Source organism: Vulpes lagopus, chromosome X (assembly GCF_018345385.1).
Source record: "Vulpes lagopus strain Blue_001 chromosome X, ASM1834538v1, whole genome shotgun sequence".
In the NCBI taxonomy this organism is placed as follows: domain Eukaryota; kingdom Metazoa; phylum Chordata; class Mammalia; order Carnivora; family Canidae; genus Vulpes; species Vulpes lagopus.
Genome location: NC_054848.1, coordinates 84,154,844 through 84,179,040, shown reverse-complemented (window position 1 = coordinate 84,179,040; position 24,197 = coordinate 84,154,844). Strand labels below are relative to the sequence as shown.

The following is a 24,197-nucleotide window of genomic DNA, read 5'->3' as shown; positions in this document are numbered from 1 at the left end:
GACACAGTAAATGCCATTATCATTTGTTGTTGCTGCTGTTATTGGTTTCAGAGTAGAGAATGCCTGATGTCCTCAGTGTTAGCTGGCCCTTCCCAATCTCCCAGCCCAAACATCCCTGCCAGGGTTGTCTCTTCTTTCCAAAACGCCATAGGCCAAGAGGGGACCTACTAGAATACCTTTTTTTGAATGAGACCACATGTAAAAACCCTAAATATAAAATGGGAGCTGCTCCAGTTAAAGTGAGTGGGGGGAGGCTCAAACTTCCTGCCCCAGTGGCCTCCCTCTTATTCGCCACCCTGCCCCCCACCCCCAATCCCATTTCCCCTGTCCCAGGGGCTAAAATTGTGATTGACTTGGAGTGCCAAGGGGATTAGTGTTTAACATCTCCAGAGATTTACCTTTCAAATCCTTGGGGTTTTGGCTCCCAACCTCCCTCGGCATTTCATTGTCTTAAATTGCTAGAGTCCTAACCCTGGAATCCCAATATCCTGGGTTTTGTGGCATTCTGTGGTATAGAATTGCCACAAAGCCCTAACCCACAGAGGTTTAAAGGCCCTGAAACTCTAGAAGATTGTTTATTAACTCAAAAATGAACTTTTCTTCTCATTCTCCCTTCTCCTACCTTATCGCAATCATGCAATTGTCTAGCTGGACTCTTGTTCCCAGCCTTAAAATGGTGCTATCCTCCTCTACCCTGCTTCCTGCACTCCACCTATCCCCCCCACCAAACAGGACAGGCGCTTGGAATTTACCACTCTAACTGACAAGTTATTGGTTGGTTCAACTTCTAACCTTCACAGAATCCTCCACTCAAATGCACAAACTCGAGTACTAACCTATAGAGTGCCCTGTCTCCAACTCTATCTTTGTACCTTGAACACTTCTCCATACCACAGCGCCAATGCCTTCCCATATTCAATCAATTTAAGACTCAACTGGTATAAATGCCAATGTCTCTCTTCTTACTCGTTTAACAAAGTGTTCTCTCTGCCCACTGATAGGTTATGAACAGTAGTCCTCACCCCCGTCTACTCAAACCTCCTTGGGTTCAACTCCCACCAGTTCCTAGTTATATGACCCTGGGTAAGTAATGTTACCTCCTTGTAGTTCAGGAATAAAGGATTAAATGTATACACTGGTTAAAGCCAATTCTGGCATACATGTTGCCAATACATATTAGCAATAACAATCATCATCAACATCCACAGACTACCATTTGGGAGCTTAATGCATATATTAGAGGACAGTCTACCTAACAATAACTTATATAGCCATTACTATTATTAGGTTATTAGGTTGACTGTTCCCTCATATATGCATTAAGTTCCCAAATGGTAGTCTGTAGATCACTAGACATCCCTTTTAAGCATTTGGGAGATTCCAAGATGTTTGATTTTCAAATTCCTAACAGAAATTTTACATTTACCTAAGGTGGAGCTAAATTAAAATATCACGTACATTTCTTTTTAGCCAGAATGATACCACCTTTTGATTACATTGCATAGCTCACTGATCAAAAGCTCTAAGTAGAGATTACATACTGTTTGCTTAACAAAGTCTGAGAAATAAGCTATTATTTAATAAATATAGTGTAAGAGTTGTTATTATTCACAACTTGGAGTTCATAATAAAGACAAATGATTGAAAGGATCCTCGTGGATCTGGGAAGCACTCTCCTTGTAATAGGCAAAACACAGTACTGTATACTCCTAAAGAAATTATCTTTGAGCCAACAACATATCACACTGATTTCCCTAAAAACCGGGCCTTGTAACAGCCTGGGGTATGCCTAAGTAGTATCTCAATGGCTATCTTTACAAAATCAATCGCCTTAATTAAAAAAAAAAGTCAGTATCATGCAGCACTTTAGGACATAAGGATGGCAGGAATCGAACTAAAAAATGTAGAAGTTAAAACTCCCAATTACCTCGTAATATTGGGCTGGTATGCTTAAAATGGTCAACATTGTCAATTACATTTTATGCCATTTAATTATATTCATCTCTATTATCTCTCCATTCTAGTTATACTGAAGCCAGATTGCTGTGGGGAGAACATTTATTTATGATGGGGATTTTGTTTATTCCAAACCTCAGTCACTCAGATGTTATAAAGAAATCATGGGGATCCCTGGGTGGCGCAGCGGTTTGGCGCCTGCCTTTGGCCCGGGGCGCGATCCTGGAGACCCGGGATCGAATCCCACATCGGGCTCCCGGTGCATGGAGCCTGCTTCTCCCTCTGCCTGTGTCTCTGCCTCTCTCTCTCTCTCTCTCTCTCTCTCTCTCTCTGTGACTATCATAAATAAATTAAAAAAAAATTAAAAAAAAAAAAAAGAAATCATGCCTTATCAGGACTCCAGAGAAAATAGAGATCATCCAGTTTAACCTCATTGCAGATGAGAAATTTGAAGCCAAAAGAGGAGGGGGAATGTGCCCTAAGATGACACAGCTAGTAAGTAATGAAAGCCTCCTAATTTTGAGCAAGGGATATTTCAGTGAACCTACACTATGCTTCAAGAATATTAAACCAACAGATCGCTCAACCGTTAGGCCTCCTCCTCAGTTACAGCATGATAAATACTGCTGGGTTCTTGGCATCACGTTAGATACTTTGTCAACAATTTCTTCTTGACCTGGCCAAGCATTAATACTCAAATGGAAACACTGGCATCTAGCCTAAAGGGTCTAGAAAGAAACAAACAATTCACTATTTCTCCCTTTTCATCCCAAGACAAGTTCGTTTAATTATCAGCAATCTTCATCAGGTTTTGATGTTTCCCGCTAAGAGCCAATGTCAAGCCATGATCTTGAGTAGTTGCCAAGGCAACAACCTGGTAAGACTTAAAATTTCGATAAATCACTCCAATTTAAGCATCGAAATGGATTACGGGAGGGAAAGAAAGGCAGGCAAGTGGGGCTAGAAGGAAGCTCACAGACTTGAGAGAAAAGGGAAGAGGGCGAGAGGACTAGAGAGCTCGGTGAGATCCAAGGAGAGCCTTGTGGTAATAAGTGTGAGGAAGGCAGAGCGATAGGGCAATATCCACATTTAAGGTTTTATAAGCAGAAATCTGGTGCTAATGAGGTGGCAGTCCGGGATCTAATCCACACTGAGGAGGGCTGTTTTTTAGATGTACTCCTACTTCTGCTCCTGCGAGAAAAGTCTATCTCATTTATTGAAATGCCTTACTTTCCATCCGCTCTCTCTAAACTAGGGGATCTCACTTAACCCTCGCCCTATTCAATTTTATAAGTGGAGCCACTAGAAGTGGGACAAGGTAAGTAGCCTGCCCAAGGTTACACAGTTGGTCAGCAGCTGAACTCAAAACTGCATGAGTTTGACTCCATGGCTCATGCTCTTGACCACCATTTCATGTTCTGTTACAGACCTGTAGCATTTTTACATCAATGCTATGTGCAAGCAGGGTACTTCTGAGAGTCCATGTTTGCATCTACCGTGCTAAAGTGCCTCCCTAAAATATTGCTCTTGTCCCTAATTTCCTGCCCAAATTAGCCCATGTGCCCCTCTGTAAGGCATTTACTTTGTCCCTGGATGTGGTATGATTGGTCCCTCTAGCATAACCATAGGAGCCAGTTCTTCTATCTTCTGACTCAGTTAAGATTGCTCATGTGGCCAAGAGTCGACTAGTTCTTAGGATTGGACTTTATGTTTTTTTTATTATTTTATTTATTCATGAGAGACACACAGAGAAAGGCAGAGATATAGGCAGAGGGAGAAGCAGGCTCCCCATGGGAAGCCCAATGTGTGACTCGATCCCAGGACCCCGGGATCATGACCTGAGCCAAAGGCAGACGCTCAACCACTGAGCCACCTAGGTGTTCCTGGACTTTATGTTCTGTTGAGTATTTAAGATCCAGTTACTACCTGAAGGCCCTTATCCTGCTATACTAATGCACTTGACATAAAAATACCTTGCTATCATAGCGTCCAACACTACCACACTTCTACTTGTTTTGTGGAGGCATCTGTCCTCTGGGGGTTCAGCAATGGTGATGAACAGTGTCACTACTGCCTGCAGTAACTCTTTCAGAGAGAGTTCTGGCATTTCCTTTTGTATCATTTGCCTCAAATGTAAAAAAAAAAGTATATAGATAAAAGTGTATCACTAAATTTTAAAAAATTACATAAAAATCATGTTATTGAAGTATCACTGGGTTTATAAATCAGAGCAGGGAACTTTCACTTCTTTAGCTAGGGCAGGACTTTTCCCAGAGTGTCCATGCTCATTCAACTTTAAATGGAACTGTAACACATTATGAGTGTGGGGCTAGGAGCTCCACGGGTTATAGTCCAGTGAGAGTGAGGTCACAGTTATAGGGCTTAACCCCAGGAAAGGCGAAATAACTCAATGACTCACTCCAACATGAAGTCTAAGCAGCTATTTCACAGTGTGTGCCACTGGTTTCAAGAGGGCCTAGGTAGGCAAGGGGGGGCAGGCAGCTTAATGCAAGCTCATTACTATGGCCCAGAAAAACAAAGTGCAAACTCTGCTAATGGTAGTTGATTGAGTGGCACCATCTTTCTTTGCAAGAGAGCGCACAACACAGTGCAGTTAAGAGTATTAAGTAGAACAAGGAGTATCTTCCGTTGCTCTATAAACATTGTTCTTCACAAATGCTAATATATTTTCAATCTCCTTCATCCTAAAGCCTATTATAAAGCTCAGAGGACAACTATTTAGCGCCTTGTAGGAGTGCTCTACCTTGTATGGCCCCAAATAGATCCGATGAGGAAGCAAACACTTTTGGGGTGGGTGGTCCTACCCAAAGAATCACTGCTGTAAGCACACTAGACACCACTTCTGCTCTTGCCCATAGTTTCTTGAACAAAGAGAAACAAGACAGAGGTTTTATTCTCAGCACTTATCCCTGAGTTCCATGCTGTACACTCCTTTGTCAGGTTCTCTAAACAAGCTGTTATTCATTGAGTCCTTTAAGAAACAAGTTTCAAAACTATTCATCTTCAATATGGGAACTTCAGGTCAGAGTAAGAAGAAGAGGGGTCCTCAATGAGTAGCAAAGAGAAGTCTGAAAAATACCTAAGAGGATAGATGTACTTTCTCAAGCCTTAAAACAAACTAATTTAGAGGAACAGGCCTGAAGGCTTGCAAAACAAACAAACAAACAAACAAAAAACCAAGTTTGTCTGCAATTACTGATGGATTGATAGTATCATCATTCCATTTAATTATATAATTGGCAAAGATGCAGATGGGAGACAAAATGCCTTTGGCCAAACGTGTTATCTTTAAGCACAGGAGGAAAACGATTTCCAGAAATGTTCCCATTGTCACTTTCTGACAAATTGAGCTGTGGTTGGTCTAATATATGAAGAGATGCAACATACAACCAAGGTACTTTGGCATAACACAGATGTGGGCTGTGCTGACCAACAGATCCTTCAGGAGAGCCTTTTGTTTGCTGTATAATTTCTTGTTAGAGTTCCTTCCTTAAACATTTTCCCTTCTGAAAATCAGTGTGGTGATGAGTTTTTATCATAATCTTAGGATACCAAAGACATGAATACAGCTATGGCAGTAAGGGTGTGGGCAAACAGCACTCCCGTACCTTGTTAGTGGGCAGGTCAAATGGATCGAGCTCTATGGAGGGCAACTTGGAAATTAAAAATGCACATATCCTCTCATGTAATGATTCCACTTTCAGCAGTTTAACTTAATGATCAATTTGCATATGTATGAAGTGGCTTATTTGTAAAGATCTTCACTCCAGCCTTGTTTATATGAGCAAAATAATGGAAACAAACTAAATAGATGTCTATTGATGGGGGCCTGATTAAATATATTATGGTCCATCAAACAAAAAACACTGCATCCGTTGAAAAGAAAGAGGCACTGATATGGAACTGTCTCTAAGACACAGGCAAATAACAAAATAGAAGATTTATAGTATGTTACCCCTTGTGTTAAAAAAATAGAGCCACGACACAGACACACACACACAAATACACACATACACAGAAATGTACATGTCCGCAAATACAAGGTAAGGTAGTTACTCCCCCATCCCTAATTTTTTCCTCAGGAAAAAGGAAAATTGCCTTATATTCGAATCCTTATAAAATCTCTCATGTAATATGGTAAGTCTCCATATGCATTTATTTTTTCATGAAGTACTATTTGGGAAAGACACATTAGGTTAAAATGTTCACAGTCAATGCTAGTTCTGGATGCTCATAGAGAGTATCTGTCAGATTTGGAAAGGATGTAAATAAATTATTTCTGAAGGTATGAGCAGAACCTCAAGTGTTAGATGTCATAAATAAGGTTTCTAAAGGTTGCTTTTGAAATTAATGCCATGAAAAGGGAGCCTTTAGCCAAAGATAAGACAGCATGACCATCAAATACAACAGTGAATACAGCTGGTTGAAACATATTGAAAATATAAAGACCTACGAGCTTATACATTTTTTTAATAAAAGACGATGTCTCCTTCCCTGACTGAAAATAAAATAGAACACCCCTCATTGGACACTTTTGGAAGTAACTTGGGTATCAACTCCTTTCACTGAAATTGGCAATTATAAACTTAAGCATTTATCTTGTTTTGCCTGTATGAACTATTATTTCAGGGTAACCAAAGACATCCAGTTGATGAGGCAAAATTATTTTCAGTCAAGAAAGTGTGGAAGGTAATTCTTAGAAAAGGTAAGTTTTAGAAAAATCACTACTTTGTAATCCCTAATTTCATAATTGATTTGGGCAACAGAGTCATTAATAGACAAAACCAGTAGATGAAAGGCTGATGAGGATCTTTACATTGGAGGGGACAGGGAGTCCTCAACCTTTTTTTTGATTTTATTTATTTATTTATTCATGAGAGACACAGAGACATAGGCAGAGGGAGAAGCAGGCTCCCTGTGCAGAGCCCGACGTGGAACTTGATCCCAGGACTCTGGGATCACGACCTAAGGCGAAGGCAGATGCTCAACCACTCACCCACCCAGGTACCTCCTACTGAACCTTTTGATCAATCTACTCAGCACTAAAAGACAGAGTGATCAGACACTGTATGCCTTCTGATATAATATGAAATACACAGCACCAACCTGTGAAGAAAGCTTGACAAAGCTGCACCTGGATATCAAGCTTTTAGAACTAACTTCCATTTATAGGAAATGCAGGGAGGGAATAGAGCAGCAACTTAAATGATATCAAATGAAACTAAGAGACAAATCCAGAAAGTAGTAGCTTCTACAAGACAATGACAAGTTTTTTCAATAAGTCAATGGTAGTAGAAAAATCAAGGGGACTGTTTTAGAGTACAGAGATTTAAGACACACGACCGAATGCCGTATGTGGATCTTCTTTGGACACTGATTTGAAGGAATCAACTCTAAAGACTGCGTTTTTGAGACAACTGGGGAACTCTGATAATAGATGATATCAAGCTATTATTGAATTTTGTAGGTGTTATTATGGCATTGTGATTATATTAAAATATTGATCGATGTTGAATCAGGGCAGTAACAATATGCACAGTACTATTTTTTCTGCTCTTGTATACGTTTGAAAATTTGTAATAGAAGTTTTATTTATTTATTTATTTATTTATTTATTCATTCATTCATTCATTCATTCATGAGAGAGAGAGGCAGAGACACAGGCAGAGGGAGAAGCAGGCTCCATACAGGGAGTCCGACATGGGACTTGATCCCGGGTCTCCAGGATCATGCCCTGGGCCAAAGGCAGCACTAAACCGCTGAGCCACCCAGGCTGCCATGTAATAGAAGTTTTAAAAAGTGATATAGGAGAGAGTTATGTTGTGAAGATGTAAATATACACCTATAAAACCGATTCAGAAAGCAATCCTCTTAATGTTATAGGAATGGGTAACTGCAACCAGAAATAAAATATTTAGGGACAGAATAGTATGTGGATTCAAAAATATTATATCGAAAGATGTTAAATGAAATTCAAATGATGCACTTGGATAACTGTTGGGTGATTCAGAACGGGGCTCTAATGATTACAAAAAAGAAAATATGTTGGGATGCCTGGGTAGCTCAGTGGTTGAGCGTCTGCCTTCTGCTGAGGGTGTGATCCCCGGCTCCGGGGACTGAGTTCCGCATTGGGCTCCCTGAGAGGAGTGTACTTCTTCCTCTACCTATGACTCTCATGAATAAATAAATAAAATCTTTTTAAAAATGATGTTAAAGATGCACAGGAAGATTTTGAATTATACTCCTCATGAAATGTGAGAGTAGAAAAATCTCTCCCAATCTACACATTACTTTATATAATGTGTGGTTTTAAATATATAAATGAGAGTGATTAACACATTAAATATCATATACATTCATCATTTGGGTATCTAACAGTTTACATATTCAGATAAGTCAAAAACTTGTTTTAAAAGCTATGTCATTGTGTGACCATATATTCATGCACACGTGGTGTGTGCACGTGTGCGTGTGTGCGTGTATGTGTGTGTGTGTGCAGAAAATCTATGAAAGCTTTACCTAAGAAGCCAGTACCAAATCTTTTCTGGAGCTTTCCTTTATACAAGATTATAGAGATGGTAAGGCACAAGGCTTGGAGGGACATTTACTTTTCGCTGTCTATTCCTATGACCCTCCTGAGTGTTACACCATGTCCAAGTATTACCTACTTTATTTTTATTTTTTAAAAATATTTTATTTATTCATGAGAGACACAGAAAGATAGAGGCAGAGACACAGGCAGAGGGAGAAGCAGGCTCCATGCAGGGAGCCTGACGTGGGACTCGATCCTGGGTCTCCAGGACCAAGCCATAGGCTGAAGGCGGCGCTAAACCGCTGAGCCACCCGGGCTGCCCAGTATTACCTACTTTAAATAAATTAAACAAATAAAAATTACAATTCAGCTTGTATCTCTCACTTTGTTTCATGACACAGTCCCCACAGATCTTTATAGCATTATTTCCTGTTATCTTGCCTGCCAAACTGCAGGTTTGTCTATGAGGCAGGTACTGCTGATTTCACTCTTTTGATCTTTTTGATACGCATTCATCAAAAAGTTATTAAGGATTTCCTTTATACAGAAAGGATTAGATGCTGTCGCAGGCCCTAGGGATACCAAAGCAAATATAATCTACAGTCTGAAGGAAGTGCTTATTTGGTTTCCTTCCAGCAAAACTGCCCATAATCCCCACATGTTAAATCCTACACCTCAAATCACGATTCAAATGTACCTTTCTCTAAGGATCCTTCATCATACCTTCTCCCTGGCTATAAATAATCTGTACCTCCTCTCCATCCCCATGGCTCTTTGTAATTATCTCATGCTGCTTGCCTTATTCTGCTCTATAAAATAGTAACTGTGAGCATCTTTCCCCTCTGATGATACTTAGCATTTACCCAGCACTTTGCCATGTGCCATGTTGTGTTAAGCACTTTAAACGCATCCCCTCCTTCACTTCTCACAACCTGATGAGGTATATACCTTCTGCTTACTATGAATGAGGAAATGGATGCTCTAGGAAATTTTTATTTTATTTTTTTTTATTTTTTTTATTTTTTTTAATTTTTTTTTTGCTCTAGGAAATTAATTCATTTGCCCACAGAAGCTCTGAGCTCAGAATCTGGGCTCTTTGGTTTTCTTCAATTTTTCCAAAAATTATCCCTTTCTTCCTCCATGGTTTTCTAAGTTTCAAGCAATTTTACATGGCTAGACAAACTAACTTATGAGTGGTTTATGTATGCTGGTGCAGACAGACACTGTAAGATTCAGGACAGAAGGCAGAAGAGATCAGTTAGGGCCAAGGCAGCCAGGGAGAGATTTGTGGAGGGGAGGGCAGTGAAGAATAGTGTGTGGATAAAATTATTGGGAGAAAGTGCATATGTGTTTGGGATGGAGGGGGGGGTCCCCACTGATTACTTGGTGTAACTTTCTTTCTCTTCCTGTTGGATGTTCATAAAGGCAGCAAGCATAGTGATCACTGTGACTCCCAGGGCCTGGTTCTTAACTATGATTTTATGTTCTGTGAATTATATGTAGTAGGCAGTCAGTAAAACTTCACCGATTTAAACAGTCATTTATTAAACTGGATCCAAACTCTCCCTGAACTGCGTCCTCAAAAATAGTTGTCTATTACAACGTGGAAGAGAGAGCAAGCACGAAACCAGAAGAGAAAAGAGGTATGTTTTTCAGTGCATTCTCATTGAAGGAAAGGCCTTAAAAATGAATCCAAATACATTAATGAGAAATCTGTGAGGACAGCTGCCGACGCTAGTCAACTCAGCCCTCCGCAACCTCACGGCTACTGCTTCGTTGAGAATTACATAGGATTTGCCAGATAGATTTCTGACAAACTCATGTTGTCAATGATAATCTGGAGGGTGCTAGGCCTTTTTTATTTCTTCCTTTCCTCTTTTTTTTTTAAGCTTTACATACATCTGCTCAAAATATCTAGATTTGGTGGCCAATTACAGAATACTTTTCACAGAAATCTGGTGAAATAATGTCGTTTTTTAACACTCGACTCACAGCTATGGCCTCAAATGATTAGACATGCAATTCTGAACTTGATTTATGGAAGATGGAGGCCAGTTCTCTGTCCCTGGGCCTGAATGCTGGGATGGCAGAAACCAATACTGGAAAAATTTGGCTTTCCAAGTAGATGAGGGTGATTAATGGAGAGGTTCTTCTCAAATACGGCTCTCAAGAGTAAGCTACTGTGCTCCCTGAAGCTGAAAAAAGGAATATGGGGGCTGATTATTCCTAGCACCAAATAAATGATTACAGACCCAGGTTTGAATTTCACCATTGTGATAGGTAAAGCAAAACAATAAAAAAAACCACACAGACTTAATGAAAAGAAAATAAAAACTCTATATACTGAAAGCAAAGATGAGTTTGTCTGATGACAGTAATTCACGGATAAATCCACTGGGAGCAATTTAAATAAAAGGAAAATTAATTTAAGTGGTTTTTGTTTTTTGATCTAACAAGAAATAAATCAATATTTTGCTCATTCACTTTAAAAATTATGAACAGAGAGCAAAACTCCACTAAGAATGAAAAAACAAAATCAGCAAATTAAATACAAGCTAAAATCACAGTACATAAGTAGATTTCAATTACTAGATGATATATTAAAAGCTTTCAGAAATGCATCTTGATTTTATATCACAACCATTTGAGTCGAGGGCATCTGTGAAAACGGGCAGTGCATGGTGAAGCCAACACAATGAAAAAGACAGCTGTGCAGCACACACAAGTACCCAAGTGATAAGGAATCAGATCAAGTCATGAGAACAAAAGGACGAAGATATACTGAGACAGAGAGAGAGAGAGAGAGAGAGAGAGAGAGAGATAGGGACAGAAAGAGCAAGACAGACATGTATATACACATGAAAAGACAGGGCAGAAAAGGAGAGCTACAAAGACAAACATTTTCTTGTTTGTTTCATAGATAGTTCTTGAGGCAAAAACAGATCCAGAATGATGGGAGAGGCAGACAGGAGAAGCTCTGTAGGTCTTTGACCTTGGCCAGGTAAACTCTTGCTGTTGACCGAAATTGTAAAAAATTGTTTCCTTTTTTGGGGGGAGGGGGTAGCTACTAAGCACAAAAGCACCAGAGGGAGGAATAGACTCCTTCCCCTCTAAGGACTTGTTTATTTATTTTTTTATTTTTTTAAAGATTTTATTTATTTATTCATGAGAGACACACACAGAGAGGCAGAGGGAGAAGCAGGCCCCATGCAGGGAGCGCCCGGGGCTGAAGGCGGCGCTAAACCTCTGAGCCACCGGGGCTGCCCTCTAAGGACTTGTTTAAAAGGTGAACTGGGCACATGAGTGAACTATCTATGGGCTTCAACATTCTTTAAAATGATAAACTAGCTGGGAATTTAAAACGGACCTTTCTGCAGTGGCAGGCAGGAGTTCTGCTTTAACTTTTCAGTTCAGATTATAAAGGTTTTACAAAGTTATGAAGAAATACAGAACTTTCCTTTTGCACCTTCAGAGGTCAGAGGCATAAATAACCAGGAGGGGAAATCTCTTTGGTATGCAAAGTTGCTTGGCGGCCTAATATTTGTTCTTGGAGAAATCAGTCTTGCTTCATTACCTGGTATCTGGGAGATATTTGAAACCATCTCTTACTTTTTTCTTTTTAAAAATTCAGTGCTTGGGATCCCTGGGTGGCGCAGCGGTTTGGCGCCTGCCTTTGGCCCAGGGCGCGATCCTGGAGACCCGGGATCAAATCCCACGTCGGGCTCCCGGTGCATGGAGCCTGCTTCTCCCTCTGCCTGTGTCTCTGCCTCTCTCTCTCTCTCACTGTGTGCCTATCATAAATAAATAAAATTTAAAAAAAAAATTTAAAAAAAAAATTCAGTGCTTGTTTGGCTCAGTTGGGTCTTAGTGGGAAAGCATGATCAAAACAAAATTATAACATCTTCTACCTCGCACTCCCCAAAACACAACTCTTGAAAAAAACCCTACTTTTTAAATAAATAAACAAATAGCTTCCATTAAGACCTACAACCAGAGCAGTGCTGCCCATTAGAAATATAAGGTGACCCATATTTTAAATTTTGCGGAAGGAATAATATTCTAAAAAGGTTAAAAGAGAAAATTAATTTTAATAATACATTGTATTTAACACAATACATGTAAAATATCACTTCAACATGTAACCAAGACATAATTTATTAATGAGATATTTTGCATCATTTTTTCATACTAAGTTTTTGAAATCAGAGCATATTTTATACTTGTGGCATATCTCAATTTGGAGAAGCCACACACATCAAGCGCTCACTGGTCACAGGGTTATCATATTGAACAGCAACGATCTTAACTGCTGTTTCTCTGTGGATTGTGTATCCCTTCCTATTGTTAGTTCTACCCAAAACCCAACCAGAAGATGACAGTAAGATCGAAAAGGCAACTTTTGCTTTCTAAAGTCCCCTTCATACTGTATTGTTTTAAGTGGCCTTGAAGTGTTTACCTTTTGGGCAGTAAGAAAGCAAATTTAGGCGTATATATGGACTAGAAGGGTACAGCTTCCTTACTTAGAAGTGAAGAAGGGGGACACCTGGGTGGCTCGGCAATTAAGCCGCTGCCTTCGGCTCAGGGCGTGATCCTGGAGTCCTGGGATCGAGTCCCATATCCGGCTCCCTGCATGGAGCCTGCTTCTCCCTCTGCCTATGTCTCTGTCTCTCTCTCTCTCTCTCTCTCTCTCTCTCTCTCTCTCCGTGTGTGTCTGTCATGAATAAATAAATAAAATCTTGAAAAAAAAAAAGAAGAAAGAAAATTCCTGGTGGGAAATAATGGCTACAGAAGCCTACCCTGCCCTGCACTCAAGTGGAGTGAGTAGACTTGTCTCAATGTATTTCTTGTACCCTATGTATCCCTCTATCAAGCATTTGCCACTATAGACTCTATGTTCCCCGAGGGCGCATATCATTACCTATCTCTGTCTCTCCAGCACTTAGAAAAGTTCTGGCACATAACTGGCACTCAATAAATGCATGAAAGGCAGATAAATTAAATACATAGTTTTTCATTTGCATTAGACACATTTCAAGTGCTCCATAGCCACACATGCTACTGGCTACTGTATGGGACAGCACAGATATAGAACATCTCCATCATGACCTAAAGTTCTGTGTAGATAGCCTCGTTCTAGAGCAATGGGCAGAAATACAATTTGACTGGTTAGGTGATGGGGGTCCCTAGAGAAAAAAAACTCTTTTTTTTTCCGTGAGCAAATAAGAATACCAGTGATAGGAAATGACAAAGAAAGAAGTGAAAGCACAAATAGGTATGTATCTTACCCCCTAGAAAGTCCAGATGCAGCAGCATTATGGTTTCCACTGGAAGAAGAGACTTGGCTATATCTTTCTCCCTGAGCTTCTGCCTCCCTCTTATGATTTTCCTACCTAAGAAAGAAACCAGGCACATTCCCCACAAGTGCCCCAAGACTCTTACTCTCAAGCCAAAATATCTAATGAATACTTTCCCTTATTTTCTGAGATAAGTCAGCAATTTCAAAAGAAACTTAATACAAAAATCCAAGAAAAAGCAATGAAGTACCTGAAGAAGAAATTTACCATTCCTTTATCTGAAAATAGATTCCACTGGCTGAAGGGCTAGCATAATTCTGTAGGCACATTGGCTGTATCCCTTCCTTCTCAGCCAGGAGGCCTCTGGGGTATATTATCTTGGTTCCTGGCATACAGTAATTGATCCATCTAAATATCTTGTCTCCTTCCCCATTTAAGGACACCTCTTAAGAGCACTTCATTTGATTTTAAAAAACAACATTTCCCCGTTTCTAACACTGTAGCCTACTCTCAGTTTCATACTGAGATCTGAGAAACATGCCTAATTACAGTTGACTTAGAGAACTGATGACTCCCACCCTTAGCTCTAGTGAATGATCTGGCCCTTGGTTCCCTTGTCTAGCTGAGGATCAGGATTTTCTGAGGAACTTTTCCAAAGTTCTAATTCATGGGCCCCACTCCAGACTTCTGAATCAAATCTCTGGCAGTCAGGCCTGGGGATCTTTATTCTTAACAAGCATGCTAAATGAAAATGACGAATTCCATCTCATTTAGGGATTATTGATCTGTTTCCTCCTTACTTGAATAGTCAACTCTGCCCCCCTCTGGACTATTCAGTAAGGACTTTCCCTGCCCCTACTCTGTCACTTTACAGTTTGACAATGAAACAGGATCTTAAGCATAACATCCATACAGATATAGGGGAGACAGGGATAAAGGGGATTTTCATACAAGTTAGAGGTTTAAAAATAAATAAATAAATAAATAAATAAATAAATAAATAAATTTATACATGTAAAAAAAAAAACAAGTTAGAGGTTTTTATAACCCTACTACTTTTCCAGGGAAATCGGTGTGAATCTTCTAACTATATAGTATTAAACAATTTGCTCTTGGCTCAACATTAGTGCAGATTCCAGCAGGATGTGTTCCTCGACTAATTAACACTCTGTCAGCTGGAAAGACCAATATTGAGAACACAGAACATAAATATAACCTAGGCTATTACTGAATCTGAATGTATATCTCTGGTGCTTATCTTTCAATAATCACTTACCCTTGACCTATTTTTTCAAATCTTGTGTATTTTTTCTTTGGGTCACCGACACTCACAATGCTTCCTGAATTTGGGGGGGGGTGGAGAGAAGAAGAGAGAGAGAGATTTAAATTGATTGGTTGATTTCCCTTTATTTCATACTAAAAATTGCAATGCTAGAGTCAATGACAAATACAACCCTGAAGCATATTCCCATGCAATTTCTATAATTTATATGGCTAATAATACATTTTATTAAAGTAACAAACAGTAATATATTAATAAAAGTAGTAATAATAACCCATGCTGCTTTTATAGTCAAAATTGATGATGTTTGAAAAACAAAAAGGACTGGACACAACTCAACATTTAAAAAAGTTCCCAAAAAAGGATACTGTAGATTTGGAGATAAAAACATCTAAGATCTTATATGCACTATTTAATAAAAATCACTATCTTGCCTGAATCAGAGCAAAATTGAGCACTACACTACATTTAGTTCTGCTGGACAAGTACCTCTTCAGCAATTACCATGAACCCAGTACTGTGCTAAGGGTGATGGGGTCTAATAAAGAACAAAGTTGAACCATAAAGTAATGAGACTCATGCTTTCTGAAAACCTACATCCTCAAACTCAGGAGCCTACCTGCACTCCATGTATTTTTTTTTAACAACTTTACTGGAATATGATTTGCACACCATAAAGTTCACTCATTTAAAGGGTACAATTCTGGCAGCCCGGGTGGCTCAGCGGTTTAGCACCACCTTCAGCCCAGGATACGATTCTGGAGACCCGGGATGGAGTCCCACATCGGGCTCACTGCATGGAGCCTGCTTCTCCCTCTGCCTGTGTCTCTGCCTCTCTTTCTCTCTCTCGTGAATGAATAAATAAAATATTTTAAAAAGGGATCCCTGGGTGGCGCAGCGGTTTGGCGCCTGCCTTTGGCCCAGGGCGCGATCCTAGAGACCCGGGATCGAATCCCACATCAGGCTCCCGGTGCATGGAGCCTGCTTCTCCCTCCGCCTGTGTCTCTGCCTCTCTCTCTCTCTCTGTGACTATCATAAATAAATTTTAAAAAAAATAAAAAAAAATAAAGGGTACAATTCATCAGTGCTCCCATATATATGAAGCAAACACCGACCAAAGTAAAGGGAAGTATCGATAGCAACATAAAAATGGTTGGCAACTTTAATAGCTCACTTTCAATAATGGATTGAACAACCAGAGAGATCAACAGATAAATGGAGGATGTGAAAAACACTCTAGATCCACTGGAGCTAACACATATACAGAAACGCTTCACCCATCAATTGAAGAATACACAGAATGTGCATATGGAACATTCTCCGGGGTAGACCACCATTTGCTAAGCAAAACAAACCTTAGCAAATTTTACAGGAGTGAAATCGTATAAAATGCCTTTTCTAATCATAATGGATATAAACTAAAAATCAATAACAGAAAGATGATTGGAAAATTCCAAGATAGTTAAATAAAACGTGTGAAAGAAGACACTTCAAGAGAAATTTAAAAATAGTTTGAACTAAATTAGAATCAAATACAACCTATCAAATTGCTTGGGATGCAGCAAAAGCAGTGCCAAATATTTTTGATAAAAAGGAAAAAATCAAGTGTACAATGCTTTTAGTAAATTATTTGAGTTGTGCAAATGTATTAAATTTCACCATGGTCTAATTTTAGGACATTTTGGTCATCCCAGAAAGAAACCTGTACCTGTTCACAGTCACTCTTCATTCCCTACCTGTGCCTGCACCCCACCCCTGGCTTTCCAACCCATTCCTAGGCAATGACCAATCTACTCTGTGTTTCTATAGACTGTTCTAAACATTGTAGAGTAAGGTCATAAGCAAGAAAAACATTAATTTATCATGTGTGGCTCTGGGGGGAAAAAAAGCATTGGTTTTGTTAATTCAAAATAACAAATCCTGTACTCAGAGGATGAATCCTTGCCACCACTCAGGACAAATCTGAAATAAGTGCCATTGACTCTTCAACGCAGTGCTCAAATAGGTGCAGAAAAATTCCAGGCCACAGCAGCATCATGGGAATATGGGTTCAGCTTCTCAAGTGAACTGCCTTGAAGGGAATCATTTATTTGGATGCCTGTGGCTCTCCCTTCCTTTTTTTTTTTTTTTTCTTTAAAGCAAACATATCAGTATCACTACCTTTGAGTTATATCTTACTATCATGGCTCCTGTTCTAAAGAAGCATAGAGTCAGTAGGGTAAGATTTACACCATGAACTAATCAAGAGAAGGTCTGTAGATTCTACCTTCTCATTGTCACTCTTATTCATTTCCTCTTCTTCATGCCATGGCTACTGCCATAGCTCCAGGCCCTTGACATTTCTTGTCCAAACAATTGCACTAGTAATTACCTACTTCAACACTCTACCTTCTCTATCTTCTGCAACACCTTTGGAATAGGGTAACCATGTAATTCCCAAAACCAAGACTTTTCCTAGGTAAACTGAGATGTACAGTCATCCTACTTCAGAGTGATTTCACTCTTAATTGTGATTTCTCAAAAGTTCCTCATCGCTACAAAATCAAGTTCAAATTTCTTAGTCTGGCATAGAGGGCTCTTTACTCTCTACCACCAACCAATCCCTACCTAACTATACTAATCTCATGTAATTCCTCTACTCCTCATCCCTCCTACTTTAAGTCCTAGTAATGCTATCACTATCCAAGGCTTAGGTCTTTGCAGATGCTCCCCCTTTCCCTTTCCTGGCTAACCCACGAATTCCTATTTATTAAACATTATCTCAAGTCATCCTATTTTGTGAATTATTCTCTCATCCCTCTGAGATTCTCATTTTTCTTCTTGAGGGGAGGAACCTTGTCTTTTCATTCAAGTAACTTTAGTGCCTAGAATAACAGCCATCACTGAATAGGTATTTGTTGACCAAATAAATGAGGACAAGAAAGTATGTATTCAAGTGCTAAACTGTGTGCTACAAACAATACCTGGTGTTGATTCAGAACTACCAGTAGATGGTATATTTTGAATTAAAAAAATAAATGTTTCAGTCCTGGGGGCACCTGGGTGGCTCAGTGCTTGAGCATCTGCCTTCCTCTCAGGTCATGATCCTGGGGTCCTGGGATCGAGTCCTGCATCCAGCTCCCCACAGGAAGCCTGCGTCTCCCTCTGCCTGTGTCTCTGCCTCTTTCTCCGTGTCTCTCATGAATAAATAAATAAATAAACTCTTTAAAAAATTTCAGTCCTGTACTATTCATCAAGTTGTTAGATTTGTTGTTGCTGTTGGTAGCGGTGGTTTGTTTTTTACAACAGTAGTTCATTTTCAGTGAAGTTAAATAAGACATATACAATATGTGAGTTGTTATAATTCTTTTTCTCTTGCATTTCCAATCTCAGTCCATGTTACTGCTATCTGTCTACTCAGTAGCCAGAATATGAAATCCGGAAGTCACCTCTGTCTTATCTCTCACCTTCACTACCCCCACGCAGTTGTCCACCAAGTCCTGTGCTTATATCTGTTCACCTCCTAGAGACCTTCTCATTTTGTCCCTTCCTTGTGACTACTATTCTAGTTGGGCCCTCATCATTTTTTGTCTGGGCTATCCCAACATCCTCCTAATTGCACTCCCAACTGCCAGCCCCTTCACACTCTAGTCCAGACTCTACACCTCTCTCTGGTAGGATGCTGTTAAGTGCAAACCTGATCATGAGATTCTCTGGTTTAGGAGTCCTTGATGGCTCTCCCAATGCCTACAGGGTAAAGCTAAACTCCTTGGCATGGAGTACAAGGTTCTTTATATCTGACTCTTGTTTTATTCTCCATCTCTTATCTACCCCTTCCCCACTAGACCTTCATTGCTTTGACCATAACAAATTGCAGCTCATGAACAGCTAGCTCTTGCTTGACAGTTGAGCTTCTTCTCTTGCGACTCCAGTCCCACCACCTACCACCAATTCTATATTCAAGTGATGTTGAATAATTTAGCACTCCTCGACATATGCCTTCATACCTTCTATACTTACTATTCTCTTGCCTTGGAATGTCCTTCTTAAATTTCCAAGTTCCTATTTATGCTTCAATTCAGCTTCAATGGTGCCTCTTCAAGGTAGCCTTCCCTGATGTTTTGGAATAAAGTTAATAATTCCTGTTCTCTATACTACTGTATCTTTCTCTCTCTCTCTCTCTCTCTCTCTCTCTCTCTCTCTCTCTCACCTTTGCACTTACTCTGCTTCTCTACACTTAATACACCATGTACCCATCTCTACATATTTGACATCCTGTTACAGATTGTGTCTTAAAGACAAAAGTCATGTCTTTTGCCCATTTCATGATTGGATTGTTTGTTTCTTTGGTGTTGAGTTTAATAAGTTCTTTATACATTTTGGAAACTAGCCCTTTATCTGATATGTCATTTGCAAATATCTTCTCCCATTCTGTAGGCTGTCTTTTAGTTTTGTTGACTGTATCCTTTGCTGAGGAGAAATCTCACAGAGGAAGACATAGACATGGCCAACATGCACATGAGAAAATGCTCTGCATCACTTGCCATCAGGGAAATACAAATCAAAACCACAATGAGATACCACCTCACACCAGTGAGAATGGGGAAAATTAACAAGGCAGGAAACAACAAATGTTGGAGAGGATGCGGGGAAAAGGAAACCCTCTTACACTGTTGGTGGGAATGTGAACTGGTGCAGCCACTCTGAAAAACTGTGTGGAGGTTCCTCAAAGAGTTAAAAATAGACCTGCCCTACGACCCAGCAATTGCACTGTTGGGGATTTACCCCAAAGATTCAGATGCAATGAAACGTCGGGACACCTGCACCCCGATGTTTCTAGCAGCAATGTCCACAATAGCCAAACTGTGGAAGGAGCCTCGGTGTCCATCGAAAGATGAATGGATAAAGAAGATGTGGTTTATGTATACAATGGAATATTACTCAGACATTAGAAACGACAAATACCCACCATTTGCTTCAACGTGGATGGAACTGGAGGGTATTATGCTGAGTGAAATAAGTCAATCGGAGAAGGACAAACAGTGTATGTTCTCATTCATTTGGGGAATATAAATAATAGTGAAAGGGAATATAAAGGAAGGGAAAAGAAATGTTGGGAAATATCCGGAAGGGAGACAGAACATAAAGACTCCTAAATCTGGGAAACGAACTAGGGGTGGTGGAAGGGGAGGAGGGTGGGTGTTGGAGGGGAATGGGTGACGGGCACTGAGACGGACACTTGACGGGATGAGCACTGGGTGTTTTTCTGTATGTTGGTAAATTGAACACCAATAAAAATTAATTAAAAAAAAGACAAAAGTCAGGTCTCATTCATTTCTGTATCCTCAGTACCTCCTCAAACAATGTTATGTGAGAAATACATGAATTATTCAATAAATGTCTGTTGAATTGAACTCAAATAAAATTAGGCATTTCCTTTGGTAAATGCCCCATATTTTAAGATAGGGGTTGGAGAATGTATTTTAATTGAGTTACGACTATAGAATGCCACCAATTTAACAATTTCTGAATTGCCACTTCATCTTTCAAATTGTCTTATAGATTTCTACATCACTGAGAACCGTTCTTACTCAAGTCAGCTATTAATGGATAGGGGCCTGGACACGACGACTACTATTACTACTACTTCTTTGTCGTTGTCGTCGTCTTCTTCTTCTTCTTTTGTAACAAAATGACAATTTTAAAGTCCCTTAAAACCATTGTTTTATTAAGGAGTTTATAGTCTTCTAAGAAAGTTCTACTATTAAGTTGCTGAGCAAATTATTTTCCATAGACTGAATAAAAGCAAATAAGCTTTAGCCCAAGCCACTTTCTGAATTATGACCAATTTCAATTGGCAGGGTTCAGTCAATGAGGTTTTGTGGTAGTAAATTACTCAACCTTTATTTCCTTGGAATGCAGAGTTAAAAAAAAAACCTGGAAATAAATCCTTTCATGAGGATTACCAAAAGACAACCATTTTGATGAGCTTCTGCCTCTGAATTTAACTGCTGTACAAATAAAATGGCGTCTCCACGTCCACTACCCTTCACAGGAGAGGGTGTGCTGCCATCTACTGATGTAAGGCAAATGCACAGGAGGTCTTGTTTACAATTCCCAATCACAGAATAAGCTTTTCAAATGACCTGTTTCATCAGGACCATTGTCATTTGTTTTTAGAAATTACATGAAGGAAAGGGGGAGAAGCCACCATGACACAATAGTAGAAAACAGTGACAAGAGGCAGCAACTCGAAATCAAAAGGGGGGAAAACAGCAATGCAAGAACAATTTCCTACCGGGGCAATTTGTTCAATAAGAAACCAACTATTCATTTAAAAGTGTAAGGATTTAAGAAATGACTAAATAGCAGTATTTGAAAATAGGGTTCATGATGCAGTTTCAGTGGCAGAAGAGTCTATCAGTGTCTCTTCCTACGTATGAAACTAAGTTGAACTCTGATCATTAAAAGGATTCCTTTAGCACACTGAAAGTTTTGGTTCCTAAGAAAAAGTAAAATAATTCTCTAAATTAGTATTAGTACGATCTGAGGGGGAAATTAAAAGAGTTCTGAGTGGAGAATGCTGGAGAAAGGGAGGGACAAAAAGAGGAGGTGACTGTGGGACCCAAGACAAATTTCCTGCCTTGCACCATTTTGCTGACAGCGCCTTTTGGAAATTTTCTCTAAAATGTAGGGGTTTCTTTATTTTCCAACAGATTCAGACAGACCACAATGAACAAGCCAGACCCAGGCTATCTGTCTGTATAAAACTGAAATATGATCTGTTTATTTCAGCTATTAATGATCCCATGTTCTGGCCCCCACAATCAGCATTTGCATGGAAGAGGAGTAGCTTGGTGGCTCTGTGGTCTGGGCTTCCCATCTCACAGAAATGGGATCTCTGAGCCTAGGATGATGCTGCCCTCTCCTCTTCACCATGATTATGGTGGGGTCCACTTGGGTATGGGATGTAGGCTATTGCTCTACCTCTGTCTCCTATCTTCCTCTCTTCTGCCTCTCAGTGAAGGCTCCTTTACTCCTTCCCCGAACTCCAACGGGGGCCTTGATTCACTCGATGACTTTCATATAGGAACCATACATCTTGGCTTATTCCTGATTTTAAATATTGTGTCCCACTGGAAGACTCCACTTTTTTATGTTGCAAAATATGGTTGCTCTCATTTGGCAAAAATTACATAATAAATTTATACTACTATGTACTGTGCTAGGTGCCTTACATACTTTATCCCATTTAGTTCTCATGAAATCCCTATCACATTGGTAGTAATATTATGTCCACTTTTCAAATGAAGAAACTGAAATTCAGAAGAGTTGAGTGATTGGCCTAAAGACACACAGCTAGTCTGGGCCTATGACTAAGACTCCCTTATGATTCATTACAAAGCCTGGCCTAGTGTGTCATCTTACTAAGGCTTTATACTCACGTAGTCATCACCATTTACTGAGCACCTACTGTGTACCAGGGACTGTGGCTGCAGTTTTTATATGCCCTATTCTCATTTAATTATTATTATTCTATGAGGTTGGTACTATTAATATCTCCACATATAAAAATATATATAATAAATTATATATTTATAAAAATAAATATATAATAAATATATATGTATATATATATATATATATATATATATTTTTAGGTGAGGATAAAGAGGTCAAGGAAAGTTAAGTAACTTGCCCAAGAAATACAAGCAAAGGGCTTGTCATTTGAATCCGGGCCTTTCTGACTCCAATACTACTCTTAGTCATAGTTTGAGCTACATAAAATCTATCTTATAGACAGAGTGCAGTTATGATTTTTATCTCTGTCAGACAGATAAGAAACTGAGGCTCAGAGGGGTGAAATAAATCGTCTGATGTCATACAGTAAGTCTGTGGCAGAGAGAGAGGGCACACAGAAGGTGCACACACAGAGGTGCAGCAGAAGCAGGAAAGACTCACTTTGTAGACTTGATGGTATAGCTTTGCCTGGACCTGCTTCATGAAAAGCACTCCCCCATTTTTCTACAGGTTCTCCCTGTCAAGATCTGTAAGTGTGAGGTCAGGCTGGCAGTTACAGGTGGCTTACTGACTGGAGAGAAAATGAGTCTCCGGAGGCCCGAGCTTTCTCCACTGGAGAATAAAACACCCAATTCTTAATTTAAAATGTAATCAAAGGCACTTTTCTCCTCTTCATCATGTTGCTCAGTGCAGGGCAGAATAAACAAGCAATGAGAGAGACCATGGATCCAGCACCACTAGGATTTGCAAGCAAAGCCAGATTTTGGCCCAAGAGAAGAATGCTTCTCTGTCAGTGAATGTAAGAAAAGCAAAATTGCATTTTCGTTTTAACAAATTGATTGGGATTTGAAACATACCCATAATAGTCATTGTTTTAATGAAAGCAACACTGTTAGAATTTTATTTTTTATCCTATTTTGTTTTTTATATTTTTTAAAGATTTATTTTTTTCATGACAGAGAGAGACAGAGAGAGAGAGAGACAGAGACATTGGCAGAGGGAGAAGCAGGTTCCATGCAGGGAGCATGATGTAGGACTCCATCCCAGGATTCTAGGATCACATCCTGGGCTGAAGGCAGGTGCTAAACTGCTGAGCCACCCAGGTGTCCCTGATTTTTAGAACCTAATACAATCTCATAGGTCATGTCTACATGGACAAAATAAAGAAAAAAATTGAGGTAACTGTCTGAATAACTGACAGAAATTATCCAGGCAATTCTTTCTTTTTTCCTTCTCTTTTCCATATAGAAACAGTTGGGGATACACAGAAGCAAAGTGCGTAATGGAACTAGTGTCACACCTTTGAAGCAAACAGATTTGAGTTCACACTGCCACTCATTAGTTTGGTGATCTGGTCATTTTAGCATTTTGAGGCTTACTTTCACTGATCTGTAGAATGAGGATATTGAAATCTAATGAAAGGTATTATTCTGAAAATTAAACCTCATGGTGTATGTAAAGTGGCCAGCACAGAAAGTGCTCAATAGATGCGAACTATTACTACTGTTATTCGCACTAGAGTCATATTTAATCACATAGAGTCAGTTGGCTGAAGTCCCAGTGAACTCAGTTCCAAACACTCACTCCCAGCTGCAGCCCAGACCTTTGCCTT

The 24,197-nt window shown here is 39.6% G+C and overlaps 1 protein-coding gene across 9 annotated transcripts in view; it reads right to left on the bottom strand.

Annotated features, from left to right (window-relative positions):
- The window catches only part of PAK3 (p21 (RAC1) activated kinase 3), a 125,319-nt gene that overhangs the window by 32,953 nt on the left and 68,169 nt on the right, over positions 1-24,197 (bottom strand). For all 9 annotated transcript variants that reach the window (XM_041741475.1, XM_041741477.1, XM_041741479.1 and 6 more), the window contains one exon: positions 15,080-15,143. In XM_041741475.1, coding sequence (XP_041597409.1) covers positions 15,080-15,143 — 64 coding nt within the window. The remainder of the gene's footprint in view (positions 1-15,079; positions 15,144-24,197) is intronic.